Raw genomic sequence first — 25424 nt, 5'->3', positions numbered from 1 at the left:
TTTTATCCCCTCAACACTATAAAACTTACTTGTGTACATATTTCAGCTATGTCGGACTTTTCAATTGACAGTTACAGAAACAGTTTTTTTTTTTTAATTATACGAGTACAATGTTGGATTTGAAATATTAGAAAAAAACGTCGATAAAAATGGCCGTAGTTGCTTATAATTGGTGTATTTACAAGGAAGCAACGCATGGAGATATAAAATATAAAAAATGTCTATCTATATTCTCGTATCTGGTATAATATACCTAAAGTTTATATTATTATATCTTTATGAACCACTGAACATACTCGCCTCAATAAGAAATTGAAATATAATATTTACCTATCTGACAATTGTATTGTTATACATAGTTTTTGTTTGAATTCATTAATTAATTAGAAAAACAAAAATTACACCCATCATTGACATTTTTTTTTTAATTGTTATGTTGTTCCTGCGACAATTTATAACTTGTAATAATGTAATAGCCTATAGTCTTGCTTAAAACAAATGTTCTAATGAACTTAAAACAGCAGAGTACATTTTAAAATTATCGAAAATCAACTAGTTTTACAGCCACAACAATTTTGGATTTATATATTATAACTTGTAACTAAATAGCATATTGAAAAAAGAAGAGCATGACTGAAATTTCACACATTGCTCAGATAAGTAATTTTTAAGTAAACATATATTATATAGTTCATTCTCTGTAAATACCGATGAATAATAGTATTTATAAATATAAAAATATAATATACTTAACTTTCTATTTTCTTATCTAAATAAAACTACAATTAATTATCTATGATCTTATGTAGATAATTTTTGGATTATCATTGTATTAGTGTATTACTACACATGGTTGTGACACTGCTTTAAGTCTACCGCTTATTGTATATAGTAAGTAGTAAAAAAAAATTCTGTTCACGGAAAGTACACGCGAAATCAATGATGCACCGCAGCTATAAGTTCACATAAGTCATAATATTTATTTCGTTAAAATATCATAATAATTATGTTATATTATAATAAAATGGGGGTAAACCCACGTTAACATAAATATTATATGCTATAATAGAATAATGACAATAGATAACGTGTCGTTTTTGCGATAGTTAAATTATATTTGTTTTAGTATTATAATACTATTAACGACGCAAAATCGATGCCAATAATAATAATTATTATACGCGCGTGCCGACCGCAGTGGTAAACGCAGTGTTATTTTTTTTCATCCGAGTTCGGCCAACACCGAATTCAAGTCTTCTTGCAACACCAGCGACATCTCTTTTTGTTTGTTAACGTCATCCTGGAGTCGTTCCACGTTGGCCTTGAGCAAGTAGTTTCCTTTTTTCAGCGACGTCAACCGCCCCTCGTAGTACTTGGACCGGCGGCATAGGTTGTCCTTCTTCTGTTCGGGCGTGGCCGACGCGGGGGCTTCACCCTCGCTCTGCGGTTCGTCGTCGCTTTCTTCGCTTTCAGACGATTCGCTTTCCTAAAAACATATCACGTACCGTAAACATAATTGTTTTTTATCATAATTATAATTGTTACAAAATACATGGAAACAAATTAAGATTTTCATAATACTATAATGATAGTTGATACCAGTTAAAACTAAAAAAATATATATTAGTTCAAAATACTGTTGTTAAATAACATCACTTACTCCAACATAACATAAAGACTATACTATACACGTAATAATATAGAAAATAATAACAATACCTAATTAAACTCTCAACCCTTGTGAAATAATAACTTTTTTTTTATCTGAACGATAAAGACTTATTACGAGTCATGTTGGTTTCTATAATTAAAAACTTAAAAGAAAACTCATTTACAGAAGTTCTATTTTGTGAAGTTTAAATAATCAATCATATTTAAGTATTTTGAAATGTATTTGTCTACCATTGTTAAGTAAATCAAGAGTTATTAACTTAATGCGATAAGAATAAAGTTTTTCTTTTTTAAATTAAAAAATATGACATTTTACATTTTAGCCACAATCTGAAATAAATTATCACCTGTCGCATAAAATCAAGTACCTCATACCTGGTGGACTACTTTATAAAATATAGACTATTACAATCAACAAGTGAAATTAAAGTTTAATAATTTGGCAAAGCTGCGAATTGTAAGTATTAGATACCTAAACATTTTGTTTTTTTAATATGAATGCGTCCGCATTTTTACCTACCTATTCAAATATGATTGAAAAATTTAAATTAATATACTTGAAAAAATATATATTATTAAACAATAATAATAATATTTTTAATAAACCATTTTAAATAACTAGAAGAGCGTGTTTTTATTCTTATTTACATTATTTTATTATTTAAAATTTTGTTTTGTGTTTAAACATAAAAATCAAAAGTCTTGTGTTATATTTATATTGACATTTTTATTTGTCAACGTTATTGTCAACAATAAATTTAAAAACAAAGAAAAATGCTTAAAATTGAATAAAGTAACCTGGCCTTGCAAATTATAATGTATAATTGTATAAACAAATTAATTTTTTTGAACCAATTGGAATAATTAAGTAGTTCAACTATTGTTATTATATTAATTTTCATTATCAGTTATCGCAGAATTTCTTATAATTTTCTATTGACCTTTTAATGCTATTAATATATTGTAATATATGATAATTTTAAGTTTAGTATTGAATAAATTAGTATAATAAAAATATATAAATTATACATATGCAGTAACATACTATGCATAACAAGATATTTGTACTTTTCCCAGTTTTTCACGGCTCATAATGAACAGCAAGCTGTTATTTATTATAATTAATAATTAAAGAAATTTCTGGATTTTTTTCTACAAAAATAAATATATATATATTATATATATTGAGTAAGATTTATATTTAACTTTGTTAAAAATACAAGTGATTTCTTAGATAAAAAACATTTTAGATTCTTTTAATATTTAGCATTATACCCTATTTTTTAAGAGCAAAATATGTACGATTTTATTTAGTAGTAATAATAAACTACTAAATTGAGATCATCATGTTCTTTAAAATTTCAAAATAAGCTTGCATTTAAATTCTAAAAATATAACTAAATATATTTATATACCTAGGACGAAACAAATTTGCGGCTGACCAGATAATATTCCCGGACTGAATTTTTTTCATAGTCTGACACTGTGCATACATTATATATACTTCTTTAAAATTTTTACAAATACAAACACTTCAAAATTACCATAAACTACGTATACGTATACCTATAATTAAATTATCTTTCATTGATTTTAACACGTAATTATCATTTAATAATGACGACCCATCTCTATTCATAATACGCGGTCTCCCCAGATTATAGTTATTTGTATATAGTATAGCACTTTCAATGCACTCACTTCTTCCTCTTCCTCTTCCTCTAATTCTTCATCTTCTTCCTCGTCGTCAGTATCCCTCATGAGTTTTGCCATCTTGTCCACTTCTTTTTGCAATATTTTGTACTTTTTCTTCTCGGACTTGAGCTCTTTTTGCTTCTTAGCCAACTCCTGTTTATACATCCGGCGTTCCTTGAGTGCGGAATTCTGCTTATCACGGACGGCTTTCAGTTTCACTTCCAACAGTTTCAGCTCTCTGGCCGTCCTCCTAGCCTCGTCGATCTCTTGCGATGCATCGCTAGAACCATCATCTGAACTGTCATCGTCATCTTCGTCCTCGTCTTCTTCCTCTTCTTCGGACAGGTGTTCAACAGACGGCATTACAGACAATTTCTTCATAGACATTTGTCGGGGGACAGGCTGTTGGGCGACCACTCGGCTGGACAACGCGGCTTTCAGTTCCAACTCTAGTTTTTGATTTCTGAGCCAGGCACTTTCGAGTTTCCGTCTAGTGCTGTCCAATTCTTCGGCTGTCACATGATACTTCTGTTCCATGTCTTTGACGATGTGATCGGCTTCTACTGCCTCTGCTTTTAATTTATTGATGAGCTATACAAAAACAAGACATAATATATTTTAATATATAACAAAGTTTTTTTTTGAGTTGTTACATATATTGCAGAAATATACAGAATAATAAATTTAACAAAAACACACATTATTTTAGAAAATAATTACGGTTTTTTTTAAAAATAATTTTGAATCATTACAAAACAACAGTTTTTAAGAAAAAATTATATTTTTTACTATTTTTTATTGTCATAATTCTTTAAGTTTTTTACTTTTTTAAATGACAACATACATTTTGAATTTTATATTCTGAAGCATAATATTATTTGAAATATTTTGATCTACAAAATTGAAATTTTTGACAAGTAGTTTATTATTTATAAATTTTTAAAATTTAGATAAGTAGATTAATGTAAGTATCTTTGGAAGTATATCTAAAATAATCCTGATTAGGAATGGCGAATAAAAAATTAATGTTGTCATTACATTTTTTTTAAATAGAATAATAAAATTAATATTTTTTTTTAAAGATTTTTATTTTAAAATGATTCAAAATTATGTAAAAAAAAATATATTTATTAACGTTAATAGTTTTTGGCATGATGATTTTCTTACGTTAAACGGATCATATAATTAATTATTATATTGATTATTATGCACCTGTTGATCCGTGTCTGATCTCATCGGTCCCGAGGTACCGGTTGACTTATCTTTGAGTTCTTCTTGTAGATTTGCTACTCTGGCCAAAAGTCGTTTGTTTTCCCGTTCTAATGCCTCTTTGCTTCGCAATTCCAAAGCAAGCATTTGTTTGGCCGACTGTAAATCGTCTCGAACCTACAACAATAATCATTGTGATGTGTAATAAATTAAATGACAAGAACCTTAGAATAAATATTAAATGAGCAAACTTTATCTATGTCATCGAGTTCGTCAGGCTCTGCAGCAGCAGCCACGACGTCAGCCATGGACACAGACTTTTGAATTTTTTCATCAATCGTTTCCTGTCTCCTAAACTTCCTGAGACCTAATACAAAATACATGTATAATAAGTCACTACTCTCTAAATTTTACTTATGGTTAAACACATTTTATAAAATACGTTTAATGTAGCAACAGTAGGATTAATTATTTGAAAATTATTTTGCTTTTTTATTAGTTAGTATTTAGTTTAAGTTATTTTATGCTTATATATACAAACAGAAAAATTCTCCATCTGATTTTTTTCATTATAAAAGAGTTTTCGAAAAAGGAAGATTATAGCTAAATAGGTTATACGAGACTATTATGATTTTCCGTTGCACAAAAATGTCTATCTTGTAAGGAAACCGTTATATGGATAAAATACATTATATATAAATAATAAACATATATTTACATTTGTAATATATTATTCGTTTTACTGCAAATCTATTTAATTCTTATTGAAAATAATAAATTATTAATTATTGAAATTAAATAATAAATTTTATTTGAACAGTTTTATCAAAATTATAATATATTATTCAACCTAAAATATTAAGACTATTTACCTAATAAGTATCTGTCACTTTAATTGCTACAGCTATGATATCAAAATTCAAAAATAAACACATATATCTTGGGTATCGCAAAAATAAATTATTTATTAGTTTTTATATGTTTACGTATGTATAAAAAAAATCAATTCCAATATAATTATTACCTTTTTTATCTCACTAAAATTTTAATTGGCCAATACTCAATAGTAGATATTGTATTTTATTTTTTTTTTTTAGAAATTATTTCTGTATTTTTATAATTAGATTTCAGATTTTTTAATCAAAATCGGGGCAGTTGTGTTTTTCAATATCGACATGTAAAATTCAACAAGTTTCCTGCAACTCAATACTTCGCCATCCCTATGAGACCTATAAGTTATGCTACTATAATATATAATAATTTTCACATATTAACCTCTTGTACGGCCTTCTACTGTCGTACACAATACACATGCATTATATTATTATATGTACAATTTACCTTCTATGTACGGTTTGCTCTTATCATTCGTTTTTACTTTGCGAAGCTTGACGCCGTGCTGAATGTCTTTCAGCAGTTGATGGTGATCGGTTTCTTCTGCTTTCGTTTCGGATTCATACAAAAACTGTTGAAACAGACGTGATGTAATTTTAGTGCACGAATGGCATTATTCACCATGTCTACATGACTACATACCATCACAAACTTGTATTGTACATAATATTGTCAATACTACATTTCGACAATATTAATTTATATTTTATAATAGTGATGTTACGAACCGCATGTACTTTGAGACCGAATTGAACTGAAACTTCAATTGTGTATGTCGAATCCGACCAAATTTTATAAAAGCATTCAAAAGGTTCAAATCAAATTTCATAGTAAACATATAGGTATCATTTAATAATCAAATTAATTACAATGGGTAAAAGTGTGGCTTATAGATTAGGTACACGTATAGATATTAAATAAAAAACCGAATAATAAAATGTACTATTGATGATGATGATATTTTAGTTTGTATTATATTATATTAAAATTAAAACGTTATTAAAATCGAATTATTTATTTTGTTAGTACAAATATTTTCGATTTTCAGTTCAATTTTCGAAACAAACCAAACAGTTCGTAATATCAGTATATTGAGTAAATTAAAGAGATTTGAGAAAACTGTTACTTATTTATACATCCTATACACAGATCGAAAAGGGTAAATTTAAAAAAAAAACAATAACACCTCTGATTTCAACGCTTACCTGGCCCTTGGACTTGGTACTTGATATGATCGGAGCACTACGATCATTGCATTCGACATGTTTCAACTTCTTGCCACTTTCTACTTCTTTCATCATGTCCGACCAATCTGGACGTCTTCTTGGTCGACTCCGTAACGATTCCAACTTCTTCATTTTTTCCGGCGTCGGTGGTTTTTTAGCTAACAAATAAAATTATTTAACCACTAATGCACAATTATTCCAAAAACTGACCTACAGATACGTTTTTATAATATTTATATGGCACGCTCACAACAATAGCTGTCATCAAATCAAATGCACTCTCGCGCACTTCGAAATCGAAGTGACAATATAATAATAATATATAAGTAGCAAACAACGGTTTATTAGTTAATCGTTCTTATCGGATTTATATACTAACTGAATTCTAATTAAACTTTTTGATTGGAACATTTCCAACACTATATTTACGTTACATTATAGTCATCGTTCGACATTACGTTATACGCTCGCGTTTACAGGTACCTACAAGTATATAGGCACCTATGTTAACATTTTTGACCTTCAGTTTAAACATCACTTATATTATGATATGTTTTGCCATTTTGCTTTTGAAAATATTGTTTTCATGATATGATCATGGTGTATACAGCTAATGATAATTTTTAAGAAAAAAAATATTAATTTATTACTAAATGATTTTTACTAGCTTATAAAATAAAGTTCGTTCAATTCTCTCATACAAGTTAATTTTAATTTTTATAATAACTAATAGCCTTTAAGTTTTAATTTCAATACTATAAGTTTTTATAATATATTCTGTATTTTAGTTCAAACTAATGACTCTGATATATATATATATATATATGTATACATATAAAGATACTATAAATAAATATTTCGTTTGCGAACTTAGTTAATAATATAGTTTTAAAAAATACTTCCTTTCGTACTAATTCATATAATTTAAACTTTTATGACTTGTTTGGATAAAAGCCAACTATTATTTAGAGACTTTTTTTTTTATGGAACCTTTATATGAATGACCTAGATCTTATTTCAATAGAATAGTCATATCATTCACAATTCTAAAACTGCTAAGAAATTTCAAAATTTTTATTTTATATAAAAATTAAAGTACATATTTATTTTTTCACACCCAGTAAATAATCAAAATATTTAAGAAGTAAATTGTAAATGCATTTTAAATATGCATAAGGATAATCTCATAATAAGGACTAAGGAGTGAAAAAAATTAACATTCTGTATTTTGAAGCGACAGCTAATTTAAAAATTGTTCAAAATGTATAATAATATGATGTTTATATTGTAATTATGCTGTCTTAACCATTTTGATTTAAATTTATTTTATATTTTTCTATAGTTTATAGTGTATATTATTTACATTAAAGGCAAACATACTAGGTACCAGTGACGTACCGACCGTGAAGGAATAGGGGTTTTATCCCTCTTCCCCCAAAGTGAAGCGTGTAGGTATAATTATTTTTTGGAATATTACATTAATAACATTTTATACATATACATTTACATAAATGGTAACCCCCCCCCTATAAACGAATTCTGCGTACGCCACTGCTAGGTACTTATAGAAACCTAGTGTGAACTAAGCAATGCAAATCAAAAATAAGAAATTTAGGTATTAACTTAATCAATAATAATAGATAGTATCAATAAAAATAATTATCAATAATATTAGGTTAAAAACCAAAATAATACAATTTTAAATAGGTAAATATATTCTAGATTACTATACTTACAACACTATGAGTATAATTAATAATTATATTGACAAAATCACATTTTATATTTATACTTTGTTTTTATAATTTATACTAACCCACCAACCCACTTTTCACAAATATATTATGTAATCAATGCAAGTTCCTACATTTGACCTGTCAGGTAAAAACTACCAACATAATATGTTAATTCTTTTACTTTAAAAAAAATAATACAATATGTAAGTACATAAGTACTAAGTTCCTACAAAACAAAATATCGTGTACTTTAATTCCTACACAGCGGAAAAGGATACCGTAATACCTATGTAAGTTTCTATATAATATATATTAGGGTGTTAATAACTCAAACTCTTATAATTGTCTTAAAAAAATAAAAATTCATATTTATTTTTAATAATTTAAAAATGTATTATACTCATAAATGTTAAATCATTAAATAATTATAAAAATAAAACATATTCAATTTTGTTTTAAAATATATATTGTAAAATTGATACAAACGTTTTAAAAATATAATTTTACACTTTTTTGTTATTTACTTCAGAAACCTAAATATTTAATATAATCGTATATTGATTAACATTGATTAACTTTGTTTGCTGGATAATCCAAAATTGTCTTTTTAGAGGTGTATTTTTATAAAGTTTTATTTATGTTTATTTGGCATTTACAGAAGTTCTTTCTTTGATACGTACTAATTCAATAAAGTTTAAGAATTTCAATAATTTTAAAAATTTGTGAATGTTGACAAAGTTAATATGAATCAAATCCAATTAAAACTTTTACATACCTACCTACGTTTATCATATGTATTCTGTCACAAAATAACTGCACTAACGTGTTTAATGAAAAAATGTATGTATTATATATATTATAGACCCATAATTGTCTACTAAATTAATCACAAAATTCTATTATTGCTGAATATTCAATTTTGTTTACCACAAAATAGTTTGTAAAGCATTCTTCTGCTTTCCCTAGATTGAAAAATTTATAGTAACCATTTTACTACATCGTAATTTCTTAAATATAATTGTGGCTCAAATATAAATGACAACCAAATCCCTCTTCAGAAAAATTTCAAAAGCTGTTTGATGCATTGCTATTTCAAAATCTAAGATAATTCTTTTTGATATATCTCCAACTAAGTGTATCATTTTTTTTATTGATATAATATGTACCAATCTGTTTTTCTTTACTTAGTAATAAACAAAAAATAACAGGATGTATACTAATATACTCCTTTTTAAAAATGTTAAACCATAAATTGTATGCAATATTTATATATTATAAAACTTATTACTTTTATAAAACTTTTATTAAACTTAATTACATATTTGTTAAATATTCTTTTCTCGATTTTGGTATGTTGGAAAAACAATGCATCCTTAAAAATTGACCCATTGTATAATATATGACGTATACTTTTACACTACATACTTATTTATAACACTCCTTATTAATGTATTTTCATTTTTATGAGTTTTTAAAAATCTAAAATCAATTAAAATTAACAGTGTTTTACCCTTTTTACTGAATAAGAAAAATACATTTTTAATAATCTTGACTTCATTTATGATTATTAATTACTATGTACGACAAACGTACATGTAACATGTACAGATACAAAAATGTTTCTAACAGTTTTACTAACGTAACTTTATCTAACTCTTAGATTCTAAGAGAAATTATAGTAATTACCCAATGTATAGCTGACATTTTTATCAAATTAAAATAAAGTTTTCTATATTTTATCAATTATCTTATCGTCATAAAAATATTTAATGTAATTTTTGTAAATATTTTGTATGTATTTAAAAAAAATTACGTTTGCTTTATCGAAGCTATATCATTATAATCTATAGTTATCACACCTATAGTGATTGAAATGCGAGCGTGCGTGATTACTTCATCTAAATCCTAATCCACATTATCGTATTCTGATTCAAGCGGTATAGAATATTCAACAACAGAATTTTGTGGTTATTTAGTAGACAGTCTTTTTAACCGTATAAGAATTCATAAATCATATTTTTGTATTTGTGCATGATTATGTCACTTAAAATTTGTAGGAGCAATTAACCAATGTAATTTTTACCTGTAACATTCTATTGTATAAGAACTTTTTATTCCCTTACCCAATTCATCTTTGAGGTATATTAAAAAAAAATGTATTATCAATCTATTCGTCTTTTATACTTATATATAGTGATAATAAAACGAATATGCGTGAGACGATCGCTAGTAGATAACTCACACGCCTTGTATTCCTCTCTACTGAGTATAATTTACCTCTTTTGTATTATTAAGTTTCTAATTTTTAGCGTTATGATATTACTATTATAAATTCTAAAATAGCCTATCTGTAGAACTATACATACTTTAAATCTATAGTCAACATATTTGTTTCTATTTTAATAGTACCAATTATCTAGCCGTATACATTTGTACTACACTTCTACATACAGATTAAAAATCCTAACGTTAAACATTGGCATAATAGTGAAAGTGAATATTTCTTACATATGGGCGGTAAACCGCCATTAGAACTCGCCGGTGGAGGCGGAGGCGGAGGCGGTGGTGGCCCTGGTGCCCGGGACGGCATTGCCGGTGCTGGTGGCGGTGGTGGTGGTACCGGTGCCGAAGGCGGCTTTGGAGGCGGTGGAGGAGGTGCTGGAGCCGATACGGAAGTAGCAGGAACCTGGACCACTTTGGTCGGCGGTGGTTTTGATGATGGCGATGCCATCGTAGCAGTCGCGGATATCGGTTTTTTCACCTTTTCCGGAACTTGTGCAACGGCTATCGGAACGACTCTACTGTTGACCTGTAACGGTCCTTGGTGATCGATCTGAATGTATGAAAACAGAAGTCCGTACTTGTTAATTAAATTAATATCTATAATTATATTATTACGATTAATTTTTGTTATTCGCTCATAGACGCATATTAGAGAAAATTTGCATATATCCTATAACTAAAACATTTTAAAAAATATGTGTCCACAGTCTTTGACTAACCTATCTGATCCCTATCAATATCACACCATTTATAAATTTGATGCAATATATTATATTGGTCGCTTTAATCCTAATCGTAATAGTCAATAGTTAAAAATCAAATAAAAACTAATAATTGTACTCATCACAGCCTATATTATACTTATTATCTACCGTGATTATTATGATAAATAGGTATCTCAAAAAAATATATCTGATGAGAATGTACGTCTTGTCACCTTGGTGCCTCCCCCCCACAACTTACGACAGCTATAAGTGTAAATACTAAATCACTTGGAGGTTAGAGCTATGAATAATCCTCATATCAGCTAACAAACTTAAAATTCGACACATTTCTAAAAATTAAGATGAAAATTTTTATTTCTATTAATGTATCAGACTGATTATAAAACGCAAACAAGAATAGGTATGATGGTTAGACACCTTTGCAGTCATAATTTATAATATAATTTGCACTCAATAATGGCCATAGTTATGTTCTCATGTTCCTCGTAAGCATTTTATTATAACAATGACGTTTGTAATGACATTTCATGAAGTACGGTGATAATAATATTCAATTTATCAGATTTTTTTTGATTTTTCAAATAATCTTATAATGAAATTATAATAAAATTATCTACTACAAAATATATAGAAAATAATATTTTTAAGGCTATGCATATCGATTCATCTAAAATATATTGTTAATAAAAATATAAACGATTAAATATCCATTTAAAATCATAATTAATTTTTGCTTTTAGTCAAATAATATAATATACTCGTATACAATCGATATTTCAAACGTCTCAAGAGTCAAAATACATAGGCGGAGCTTGATAAATTTAGTTGAGGAGGGGGGCTTAAGCCTTATATTACTTAAAGAAAATAATTATTAATAACTTCCTATTTACTTAGAAATAATCTTTTATAACAAAAAAATAAATCAAGATACTTTTCCACACAACTAACCAGGCAGTTATTCACTCATCGACTCTATGACGTCACGTGGCTATTATATCTCATTATCTAGTTGAATAATTATTTTTTCTAATTCTTGATTTTTCATTACTTTGACTACAATATCAAATCATTAAACTTAAAATAAAAAAAATAGTGTTGTTATACCCTTTAAATATACTACTTATGAGCAATGATACAATATACGGTATACCGTATACATTTGGGGGGGGGAGGGTAATCAAAAACTTAGGGAAGCTTAGCTCCACCTGTGTCAAAATATTATCCTTTTCAATTGTTGTGATAAATAATATTTTGATTTACAATTGTAAAATTTATAAGTTTTTAGTTAATGCTAATACCATGATAGGAATTATAAATTTTATTAACAGTGCTGCGGTTTTGTTGTAAAATATTTTTTTTATTTTTATTATGAATTTATGATACTATATCTGACAGCTCTACTCTACCAGCAATAGGTTACCTACGAATGGCTTTCCGTTCCAATTTTAATTGATTTTTGTTTTAGTAACTTCGCCAACTAAAGTTCATTTTAGAAAAAAATTATTTATACAGTTTACCTATGAACTCATTTTACGTTTTAAAAACTAAATTTAGTACTAAAATATTCATTTATACATTAATGTTTTGTTTTAAATATTTTAACTATTTCTATCGATGTCTATTTGAACTCTGTATTTTATATTTGTATTGTCAATTGATTTCTTCACTTCTTCATTCGTATGAATAAGCTGTATATATCTATATAGTTAATACGATTTCTAATTGAATAAATTTTATGTGTTTAAAACTATAATAACCTGTGTTTTTCACGTGGGCAGTATGCTCGTTTAGTTAAATATAAATAACGTTCTCATGACTTTGTTTTTTAAGTGCATTTTTAATGCATATATTATGAATGGTACCTAACGCATCAGATCGTCTATCCAAAACGCACTATAATTAATATATTATATTCAGTGCCAATGACGAAAATTTATCAAAATCGAAAACCATTTAAAATTAGTCATCTATAATTACTCGACAATTACCAACCTACTTGAGTAAGTGCAAGTACAAAACTGTACTATATAATACCTAATATATAGGTACCTATGTTATAATAAATTGTTTTCTTACTTTAGGCACGATTTTTATTTCGGTAACTTTTCTGCCTTCTGACGGTTCGACTTTTCTTAATTTAAAATGTTGCGCTTCGTCGGAGGCGGCCTGTCGACATGAGACGTAACAAAAAATAATATTTATTAAAAATAATAAACAATAATAAATTTGTGGCTGAGCAAATCGTTTGACAGCGGTTCACAATGTACGATAGTGCAGCGGACACGATTTTTTTTAAGTGCAGCAATCAAACGAAACGCATCGCAAAAATATGCATTTAAATTTAAAATTATATACTGCGTTCGGTGATTGGTCATTGGTGACAGTGGAAGCGGCAGTCTTATCTTTGGTCCTCCACGGCACAGTAGCCTTCGGTACAGAGTTGGGTCCATCTTTCACCCACGGTGGACGAAATCTCTGAGTATTTCCGCCGGACATTCAAAATGTTCTATTGTACAATATAAATAGACAACAAACAATTTATTGACACCGATGTACGATAATGATAATAAATTAAGATTTAATTGTGCGAGAAAAAATAATAATAGCTAGGTATATTTGTATTATTACATTTTGCTAGACTAACTGGAAAGAAAATTCGTTAAAAACGCAGAAAAACAGAACGAATGGCAGTGGTGAACTGGACGGCATAAAAATAGAATTTATTATTATGGTGTGGGAAGATATTTCACACTGTTTGGCGACATTCCATATCAAACACTCAGTGTTAATATATATATTTTTATATATCATATATAATAATATACCATGTGAGGGAGACAAGGAGAGGGGCAAAGGATATACAAAAAAAACTTTACACATCTCAATGAAACTCAAGAAAACACCAATTAAATAGCATCATCAAAAATGACTATATTTTAAATATAAACGTAACACATTTATTTTTATTACTAAAATTATTTTCACAGTAAAGTTTACCTAACAAGTATTCATCATTTTATTATTTAGCTTTACATTATATCATAATTTATACACGATTATCATTTGCAGAGTATATTTGAAACAATGTCTTGCTGATGGCCGGACCAACAGTTTTGATTGGTATACCATAAGATATATTTGACAATAAGAGTGGATTACCTGATTTTCTAAATGCATTTATAAGTAATTTAGGACTAGGATATTGCTCGACAATTGCAAATGCTTTATGAACAGACAAACCTCGGATCTGAAGTAATTGCCGAATCAGCATATCTCGTACAGTCATGTTCTATAAAATTAAATAATATCATACTATTCATACTATAGAAAATTAAAATTATTTTGTATTATATTAACATACTTTGTTTTTTGCAGAACCCGAAGAAAAGGTTTTGAAAGATATAAGTTTTACAATGTTTGAGGAGTTTCCATAACCAGAATCTACTTCATCAATATGAGTTGTAAGCGTTTTGTCCTGTAAATAAGTAAAAAATGTCTATACACCTTAAAAATAAATTGATTTAAACATTATTAAACATTTAATACCTTAAACATATTTGTAAGTATATTAGAGAAGTTTGCAATATATTTCATAGACTCCAAATTATTATCTGTTCTCACAATTGTGAATCCATCTATGACTTCAGTGTTAGCCAATGCTTGTTGTAAATGAGATATTGGTAATCCATGATACTTTTTTTCATTCTCAACTAAATAGATTTTATTTTCAAGTCCACATTGTTTTAATCTAAACTATGAAAATTAAGATTTACAAACTTAATGTAAAATATTATTGTTTCATAAAAAATGCATTTACCTTCTGCTCATGAAAACGGCCGTCTTGAATGCTACCTGATAAATCATCTAATCGTTTTCGTTCTAGTATATATGGTAACATAAGTTCTCTTCCACTTCTATCTCGACAAATCCAAGCAAAATCTCCAACACTCAATCGTCTCATTTCAAAAGTCACATTTAAAGTTGACAATTCTGAAATAACTTTGTCTACATTGGTTTTTCTAGAATAAAAAAAGTACCAACAAATGAGACATACTTTTTTGGAAAATATCTACTGTTATTAAAGCAATTTATACACAAACCGTAAACTACTAGATTCGCCTGTATCAATTAATAATATGACAGTAAATTCATTTGGCCACAAAACTATCTTCTCTTTTTCTACCACAGTATGGTTATTTTTCTATTAAAAAAAAAAAAAAAAAATCAATTATAGCATTAACAAATAATTTAAATTATTTTGTGATCAAGTAAAAATTTATACAATCTGAAATGTAATGAAAAATATAAAACCCTTAAAAAAGATTGAATATAGTACTATATTATATTATTTTATAATTTTTATAATTAACAGTGCTATAAAAAGTTAGTATTAACTTTAGTGGTGAATTTCTATAGTCTACCAAATACTTTTTTTTATACTTACAGGATAATCATTGGAAGTCAAAGAAATAATTGAATTCTGGTTTTGATTACTTGTTGAAGGTTGTAAAACATTGACAATTTGTGTATTTTTAGAAATGTCAGCCGTAATACCTTCATCTGCAATGTATCATATAAATCTGTGAATATTAACATGTTTTGTAAACACAATAATTAGATAACAAAAGATAATTATTTAGTTACCTAAAATGGTAGATATATGCTGATTATGCTTTTCAATCTGATTATGCTGTTCAGCTGATTATGCTTTTCAATCTTATTATGCTGTTCAAGCTGATTATGCTGTTCGAGCTGCTTATCTAATTTGGCACATAATTTTGGACCAAAAAATTTTAGAATTAAACATTCTTTTCCGCTTTTAAATGGCAATGGACATTTTCGCAATGAAGTCAATGCCTATAATAATATATAAATTATTTTAAATTGTTAAAATAACTATTGAACTTAGGTACAATATATTGTGTAATAATATAGTAAATAATATATTGATAAAATTTCTTTTAGTCTTAAAATAGATAGGTAATATATTTTCTTATTTTTATTTTATTGAAATAAATCTACTATCTATAGTTATTTTACAATAAGTAGATTTGATAAGTGACATAGAAAACAGTTAACACAAATCTTATGATTAAGGAGGTTAACCAGTGGTAACATCTTATAAAATGACAATAATAACATTGAAATTTTTAAATTTGAAAATTACCTGATATAGTAACACCAGCACTTATTTTACTCACTTACTAAAGAAAATCTCTACAGCATTTTCTTTTAGTCTATGGGGTGGGTTATTTGGAAGTGTGTAAGTTGTCAGTTTAGTGATTAGTAGGTTTGTGTGTGATTGAAGTTTATTGTGAAATCTAGTGTATTCTATAAATGTTGAAGATTTGGTTAAGGTTTTAGATTTTAAGATCTTTGTGAAGGTTGTGGTTGGTAATGTAGTAAGGTGCAGATGAAACTAGACGAAGGCATATTAACTGGAAGGCTTGGATAGGTTGGTAGTTGGAAGGCTAAGCGACTCCCCATAATTAAATGCCGTAGGACCATGGTGGTCTGAATAAGGACTTAAAGATTAGTAATTTGGTATTGATATTCATTTTAGATTTAAATAGGGATCTGAAGAGGTGACAACGGGTATTAAGGGTTATTTGTTTATTTTTTATGTGAAAACTAGATAGGTAGGTAATATAAAATTTATAAATAGGTAGTATAATATTACTATAAAATAATAAAGACTTATAGTTATAGTTTAACACATTATACACTCCCCTATAGTTTTATATACAAGTATAATATATTAATAAGAAAAAAATCTACCTATATATTGATATATATATATAATTACATCATTATAATATAGAATATATATGTATTTATTTCAGTAGATTAAAATTAAATAAACTATACAACTCACACGTTGATAACCATGACGTACTTCCAAACCTTTTTCAGTAGCTTCTTTTAACCATTCTGAAATCCATTTTTCAAACAATGGATTTGGTGTTTTGCGAGTCTTACTCTTAGCAGCCCTCTGTGACATTTTAAATAATTAACATTCCTGAATAGAAAGACTTTTTTACTAAAATTAAACTATAATTTAATTACAACAAATAAACAACAATCAGATTCTTATTCATTTCATTGAAATAATAAGGTTGCATAATTATCAAAAACGACAATATGTAGAAAAATGATTGGAAAATAAGTAACGCAATTCAGTAACGAAAAATTCAAAAAATTTAATTTAGAAAAATGTATATCTATGCCGGTCTTAAGACGTCTAGCAAACTTGATAAGTGATAATAAAACAACAAAGCAGTGTACCAACCGTGATTCCATAATATTCTGAAACGATAGGGCTTTCTATCTACAATTTATTTCACTATTTATATTTTAATTCTTAGAAGAGCGATGAATGTATAATATACTATATATCACAATATATTATACCTATTGGTTTTACACTTTTACAAGTTTACAACAATGTGAACTACCTATTTTTAATAACACGCCAAAAAACGATTTAATTATATGTTTGTCAGTTGTCACCCTTTTGAAATATACAATCGCTTAAATTTTCTTTGAGAATGGTCTCTGATAATAAATATGATATAATTGATATAGCAGTATAATAATAGGCGGGTAGTAACTAGTAAGAAACTAAGAGCTAGATTCTTAAGGGGTAGAAAATTCTCAGTACTCTTCAATGAAATCAGGAAAAAGTAAAAATCAAAATGTAAGAAAAACAAATATTTACGTTTAACCAGTTTTCGACAAAATTGTTTTAACTCAAAAACTAACCTTAGAACCTTAGAATGTAAATAATTAAAATCGCAAATTAAAATGCATTCTCTATCCATAGTACAATTTTTTAAAATGTTGATGCTTCTAAACTATTTATAGATATTTGAAATTAGAAAAAAATGTCTCTAAATGACGATAAAAAATTATTTGTTGGATCAAAATTTTTGAAAATTTAATAAAAATCCTTACATTGGTTATTTGGTTGTTTTTATAACTGTATAAAAATTATAAAAATATTTAAGCACAATTTGTTTTGTATGCATTTGAAATTCAAATATTTCATCAAAATCACGAAAATGTAACTATATAAAACTATTAGTATATTGTTGTAGGTACTTAAACAATTTATAAAATCATTAATTTGTAGTAACATTTGAAATTTTGAACACTTGAAGTTCAAATTTGAATGAAATTTAAAAACATCAATGTTCATTATTTTGTTGTAATTTAAGACAAGACTTTAACGTTTACCTACTATGAATTTTACTTAACGCAAAGATATTTTCAAAAAATATAGATTTAAGATATTATCTATTTATACCATGAACCTATTCACATAATTAGAAAAAAACAAGTTTGTACCTACCTATTCACTATTGTCAATTGTCATTTGTCACAGCCCACAGGACAATCCTAAATGATGTAAAAATCCAAATATTTGAAATTCTTATAAAATATAAGGATATAATCTTTACGTATTTAAAGAGGTGAAACATCCTTGGTAAACCACTCTGTATTCATCTATACAAGAATTTTTTATTATATACATATAGGTACCTATATCTATTATTAGTTAACTATAATAAGTAAAAGGGCTTCACCTACTCACCCAAAAAATTTAAACCAACTTACATAACAGCTGCAATAAATATAGAGATACAAGTAAAAATGTATCACAATTTAAATATATATGTATATATATTAGTAATCAGTATTTTTAAGGCAAAGATAATTTGTAAGTAGTTTCTAATCGAGAATAAATCATATATTATTTAGATTTTAGACTTTATTTTAGTGAAGATAACTGTTTCAAAATCTTCAATGCGTTGTTCAATATTCATCATAAATAGTATATTACTCACTAAATTACATTCAATTAATAATTATGAATATAAATCGCATTCATCAATTAAATTATTGAATAGGCAGTCGCAATGACCGGAAAAAATAAAATTATTATGTAATCGTTGCGTGTGTGTGTGTGTCTTTTCACAAATCTTTTATCTGATTTCCACTATAGCATATAGTACCTATAAGTAAATATAAATAACTATTACAGAAAATCCTGTACTATTTTTTCTAGTATTTAAAAAGTTGATAAATTATTTAATAGAAATCGTGGGTTTTAACAGAATTACAACCATAATCATTTTAAAGTAAATCTAATAAAATATATATAATCATTCAAATTTAAATGCTAAATAAAAATGTAATAAATATTATATTCCGCGTAGTAGTAGGTACTGCTGTGTTAAAGTATATTCTATACGACTATACTCATAGGTATACTGTCTTACTTTTATCATAAGTTCACTTTAGTTGTATATAAACGGCTAAATTGCAGTAGTGCAGTTGCATAATTTAACGCACTTATCTTCTTTGCTAACCCTTAAGTAATAATTTATATAATAGCAATTATAGTACCTAAATCTGAAATACTGTATTAATTATAATATAATTATATAAATATGTAATTATTGTTTAGGTAGGTACTATAATAATTACTAAATATATTACCATCATCATAATAGGTACGTAGTATTTTTATTTTATTAATTAAAAAGTAGGTAGGTCACAAACTTCTGAAGATATTTTAAAGTTAAAAATAATAATTGGCATTTTAAATAGTCTTTTTATAGCTACTTACCAGGTTGTATATTATTACATATGTTTGACTATCCCAATATTATAAAACAAGGATAACACTCATAACTAATACATCATCAATTACTTGCTACTTGTTCAACAACTTTTTATTTATAAAGCATATACCCAATACCCATATACATTACCTGTACATATACGACATATACGACATACGTATACATATATATTATATACTGAGAGTAGATAATATTAAAATTGTAATTTATAATTTATTTTAAATATATTATTTGATTCGTAGAAGTATTGTGGTTACCTATCTATATTCTATACCTACTTTAAAGTAATTCTGTATTATACTATTAGGTACCTACTTCTTTAACGATAGATCTTTCACGAGTCACTAAGAGATACAATTAAAAATGTGTAAATAATCGTCAATCACAGAAAACCATTTTTAACATCTTAAATTTCCAATATTTTGTAAAAATTCAAATTAGTATATCTTATAATTAGTACAAGTAGGTTTATATTGTAGATAAATAAATAAAATATATACATCGCATCTATGTGTTGTTTTCAACAATTTCTAAGTATTATTAGTAATATAGTTTTACTATAATATAATAGTTCTCTTTGTATTAATTATGATTTATGAATATAGAATACAAGACCATGAGGAGTTTTATGCGGTTCATAGGTAATTTCCTGTATACCGAAGTATTTTTTGTTTAACGTAACTTTCAACACAACAATATTTACTAACACTATGTCATAAACTCATAAATGCAATCAAATCGATTAGAAATAACATTATAATATTTTAACATTAAAAATATAATACTTTGTACATTAAAGATTACTGTAATAATCTTTTATATAAATATTGTCCAATTCATTATGAAGTGATGAACATTTATTTTTATAAGATATTATATTATTGTTTCGAGTTTCGACCAGTATATTGTATAATATTATTATGTACCTATTATGTGCACATGCAATATATTATATTGTTTACATCTGCATTGGCTGCATTGCTGTTATTTGTTAACTACCTATACAGTAACGGGTAAACACTATATAGGTCATTGAATATTATTTATTTATAATGTTTTAACGTAAGTATTATAAATTATAAAATAATACATACCTACTAATTAATAAGCACTGGTTATGTGTAATGAGTAATAAGTAATAATAACATTAATAATGAGTTATAATATACATTATACCTATATACTTAATACCTACAATAATTTTGGAAATTTGGAATATTCAAACTTAATAGTCTCACAATGTGATAAAGTGATAAAGTGAACTTATGAGTCATGAGTAAATCATAATCCTACAAATTACTCGAAGAAATCATAAGAACTCTAAACCGTAAACACTTGTCAAGTTTTTTAAATTGTATATTATTTAAAACAATTATTTTATATTCAAAAAAAATATTAAAATATTTCGTATGCCACTAGTTGATTTTTGGAAAGTCAACATCTTTTATAAATGTTCTTAATACACTTATGTTTATTTTTCTATATGTTTCTTAATATTATTATATTATGTTCAATATCTTCAAGTAATGATGTTTTATGATGCAATCATACATTTAATATTATTACATCAAAATTTGACATATTTGATTATCAAACATAAATACAGATGTTAAAAATCTGACAATATTTAATTTAGCAATTATCCTTAATCTACATAACTCGTAATTGAAATTCTGAAAGTTAAGAATTCAAGTCTTTAAGAATGAATTTTGGGTATATAACTGGACAATAATGTTTTTTTTATATAGGTACATATTATTGCGTCAGAACTCCAAAGATACCTTATTTAACTCCTAGAAAAGATGTTTTGACCTTCAACTTCCAAGGAGATCTCTAGAACTCTAGAAGTAAATTAGAGATATTTTATATTTAGAAATTTCATTACCTACAACAGTACTACAGTAGGCACTTTATAAAATAATCAGGAGAAACTAACACATTACCAACGAAAAGTTGGAGTATTTACTCAAAACTAATTTTTATTAAAATCAATACCTATTACTGCAGAGACTTGGTATTTTCACCGAGTATTTAAAATAGCATTTTATATTCATGATAACATTTTAAAAATATTTTGGCTTTTCTTGAGCTTTTTATAGATTTTTAATTTTTGATTTTTTGAGTATCTATATAGTATATTTATTTGACTAATGACTTGATAATTTTTTGATATAAGTAAGAAAGTTTGAAAAAACAATACAATGTTCTTCATAAGTTTTGTAATTTTGTATACAGTAATAAATTAAAATATAATATTATAGTCACTTTTCAATAGGTTAGGTTATTAGGACATTAGGTCATCGCTTAACGATGCTTTTCAAATTATAAAGAAATATAACAAAATCACTAAAATCGGCAATCTATTTTGTAGTTAATAATAATATACTTGTTATATTAAGTTCTTAATTTTTATACCATAGATTTTAAAATATAATATTTATCTTAACTTTTTCTTTTTTCCTTACAAAAATTAAAAAAAATATAGCTATACCACCATAGCGTGATCATTTGTTTCCACTTAGTCGTTTTTTTATCGTATTCCATAATTATTAACTATAAATCACAAATTTAGCATATCCATCACAGTGACCTACCCAATGATGAGATACATTCTACACCTATAATATACAGCAGAGAGATTTCCCCAGCTTTTTTTAAAAATTTTATTTAAAAATATAACTTATTTACAATAATTTTTTTTCATTAATCATGAGTGGGGACAGTAGGGTCAGTGGGAAAACTATTTAGCAACATTACATTTAGTTAAGCTGTTAAGCCAGAAATAATTATAACTCTACATATATTTTGTAAGTTAATTTTTTCTAATATATAGTAATTAGTAATTACTGATTACATAATACATTACATAAAAAGTAAATTATTAATTCAGATTCACAAGCTGGTAATGGTCCAGGGTTCATTCAGTCAAATTAAATGTTGATACTTTCTATAATATTTTAAATTTAATTTTAAATTTATTTTCGCTATAAAACTATTAAAATTTATAATGTAAAACATCACAAGTTTTTAATTTTTACCTAAAATTTATAATATAAGTACCTGTATTGTATAGATATTGTATATTTGTAAAATAGGTAACTCTTATATAGGTAATAAAACTTAAAAGGATTATATTATTAAACATACGTGGTAATGACCCACTAACTCATAAAAGTTCGATAATGATTGAATATGAATAAAATTAAAATTAAGGAAGTGTTATTTTACAGTTATGTGGAAATATATATGTAGCGCCCATTTAAAAGTTTTCCAACTATCTATAAATATTGCATAACTAAATTAATATTATGATTCATAGGTACCTACATTAAATAGGCTCTTCCGAGGTTTAGTATTATACTTTGATCTTTTCGAATATTAATGTTAATGGGTACTTGACATACATATATATATGTATATTATATTATTATATTCTAATTAAATATTTATACTAATATTTATAATTTATTATTAAATAATAATATGTTTACGTTAGGGTTAAATGTTAAAGTAAACAATCAATCAATAATCAGTGCATAATTTATATAGTTTATAATATAATATATAATTATATACAAACAGTTTCATTAATCAATGAATAATAGATGAATAGATCTATATTTATAAATTTATTTTATTTTATTTTCCTTATGTGAAGAAACACTGAGTCTCGCTGAGGAAAACTCAATGTCCGATGGTATATCTATACGGAAATTGCGATTATATATAATTAGAACTACACCTACAAATTACAATAGATTCTTACTAACTACGAACCACAAGGTATTAATTATAATTTATAATAATATTAACAAAACTAATATGTATTAAAATAATATTTTTTATATCACATTACGGTTACAACTAATATTAAACTTTTTAAATTATAAGAATTATTTATTTTTGAGTTGGTACAATAATAATATTATAATAAGTTATATTATACTCAATCAGAGGAGAGCTGAATTTAAGAGAACATCACAATCGTATTTATTGTCAGCTCAACTTTTCTTGTTTTACAAGCACATATTTTTCCAAATTTACCATTTACATGTAATGTAATGCATTCAGTAATATTCACGTTAAGAATTTAAGATACGTCAATTTTAATACTTGGATAATTGGATATACTATAGTCTATAACCTATTTTCAAATTGTATAATAATAATATCGTCAAAACTAGCTTCAAAAGTAAAATACCTACCTATCAAATAAACCACTACAAAACATCATATAAATATTTGTGTTATCTATACATTTGATATAAATATAATAGATCAATTCATTATAATATTAAAATTAACACGAACTGCTGAATGTAAATTTGTCATAACCTGCAGGGTGGAATGAATAAAAGATATGGGTGTGGTGCTCTCAAAGATTGAAATATGTGTCGAATATTAAGTACCTAGGTACATAATACCTATCAAAGTTGAAAATACTTAAAATTAAGAAATATGAACAATTATTTGATTTGACAAATTAAGTGCTGCTCGAGAGCATAATATAATGTGTCGTGGCAATATCAAAATACGTAGATATTATTTTGTGTTAAAAAATTTTTCTCTGAAAACACGTTTTTTAAACACATTTTAATGTTATAGGAATATAAGACTTCGGTATTTTTTAACGATGTTATTGCAAAATTATATGTTTTTTTCTTAATATCAATTGGCAATATTACAATAATTGAATGATGAATAATTCATAAACATGTTCTATAAATTAAATATGATTTTAATATATTTTTACATAGATATTATATGGGTAGCATGTTACTATATTTTTGTAATAAACTAATAAAATATAATTTGACAATATAGGTAATATCATTACGCAGCATTTAATTACACAACGAATGTGTGTTATTGACATCTCATCTTAGATGATCGTCGGCTGAAAGTCATAAAAAACAAATTGATAAGAGTATAAAAAACAGTCTAGAATCTCGATTAGGTTAGGATAGGACAATTATTATTATATTTTAATATTATATATTATAGATCTCGATTTTAATTATAAATTATTATCCTTGTAGTAGGTATTTCTGTAGCGATTACAATTTACAATGATTACACTGCTATTTTTCAGACATGACAATGTGACATTATTTTTTGTTAAAAATCGTGTGACTAATGTAGGAAAAATTCGTAATAATTACATTATTATTATTATCTAATTATTTGGTTGAATTTTATTTAAAGTGAGTTCGTGTCACTGCGAAAAACCTGTTCGGTGGTTTGGTACACTTGCTTGATAAGACGCGTCGCGATCGCAGCCTGTTGATAAGCCAACGTCCAACTCGTTCGCGACACCGCGGCAGCGGCAGTGTTGTT

General features: G+C 26.3%; 2 protein-coding genes and 1 long non-coding RNA gene across 4 annotated transcripts; 1 reads left to right on the top strand and 2 right to left on the bottom strand.

Moving 5' to 3' along the window:
- Positions 1 to 956: 956 nt before the first annotated feature.
- On the bottom strand, positions 957 to 14069 carry LOC114131403 (uncharacterized). The gene is made up of 9 exons (XM_050204046.1): positions 13795 to 14069; positions 13516 to 13605; positions 10940 to 11264; positions 6675 to 6853; positions 5917 to 6040; positions 4827 to 4942; positions 4579 to 4752; positions 3373 to 3957; positions 957 to 1486 (listed from the first exon to the last, which is right to left on the bottom strand). Exons 1-9 carry the CDS (start codon positions 13933 to 13935, stop codon positions 1223 to 1225), a joined length of 1998 nt encoding a protein of 665 aa, XP_050060003.1. The 5' UTR covers positions 13936 to 14069; the 3' UTR covers positions 957 to 1222.
- Positions 14070 to 14312: 243 nt separating this feature from the next.
- On the top strand, positions 14313 to 24103 carry LOC126551217 (uncharacterized). 2 transcript variants are annotated; one of them, XR_007605084.1, is made up of 3 exons: positions 14313 to 14443; positions 14509 to 14900; positions 23746 to 24103. It is a non-coding gene; the product is annotated as an uncharacterized LOC126551217 (long non-coding RNA). The 2 variants fall into 2 exon arrangements; XR_007605082.1 differs by lacking the exon at positions 23746 to 24103 and adding an exon at positions 15886 to 16098.
- Positions 14346 to 18247, bottom strand: LOC114131398 (crossover junction endonuclease MUS81). The gene is made up of 8 exons (XM_050204051.1): positions 17315 to 18247; positions 16163 to 16296; positions 15884 to 16004; positions 15540 to 15640; positions 15257 to 15458; positions 14986 to 15192; positions 14801 to 14914; positions 14346 to 14728 (listed from the first exon to the last, which is right to left on the bottom strand). The coding sequence occupies exons 1-8, from the start codon at positions 17438 to 17440 to the stop codon at positions 14486 to 14488; spliced, it is 1248 nt and encodes a 415-aa protein (XP_050060008.1). The 5' UTR covers positions 17441 to 18247; the 3' UTR covers positions 14346 to 14485.
- Positions 24104 to 25424: the final 1321 nt, after the last annotated feature.

Source organism: Aphis gossypii, chromosome 1 (genome assembly GCF_020184175.1).
Source record: "Aphis gossypii isolate Hap1 chromosome 1, ASM2018417v2, whole genome shotgun sequence".
Taxonomy (NCBI): domain Eukaryota; kingdom Metazoa; phylum Arthropoda; class Insecta; order Hemiptera; family Aphididae; genus Aphis; species Aphis gossypii.
This window is presented reverse-complemented; position numbering and strand designations above follow the sequence as displayed.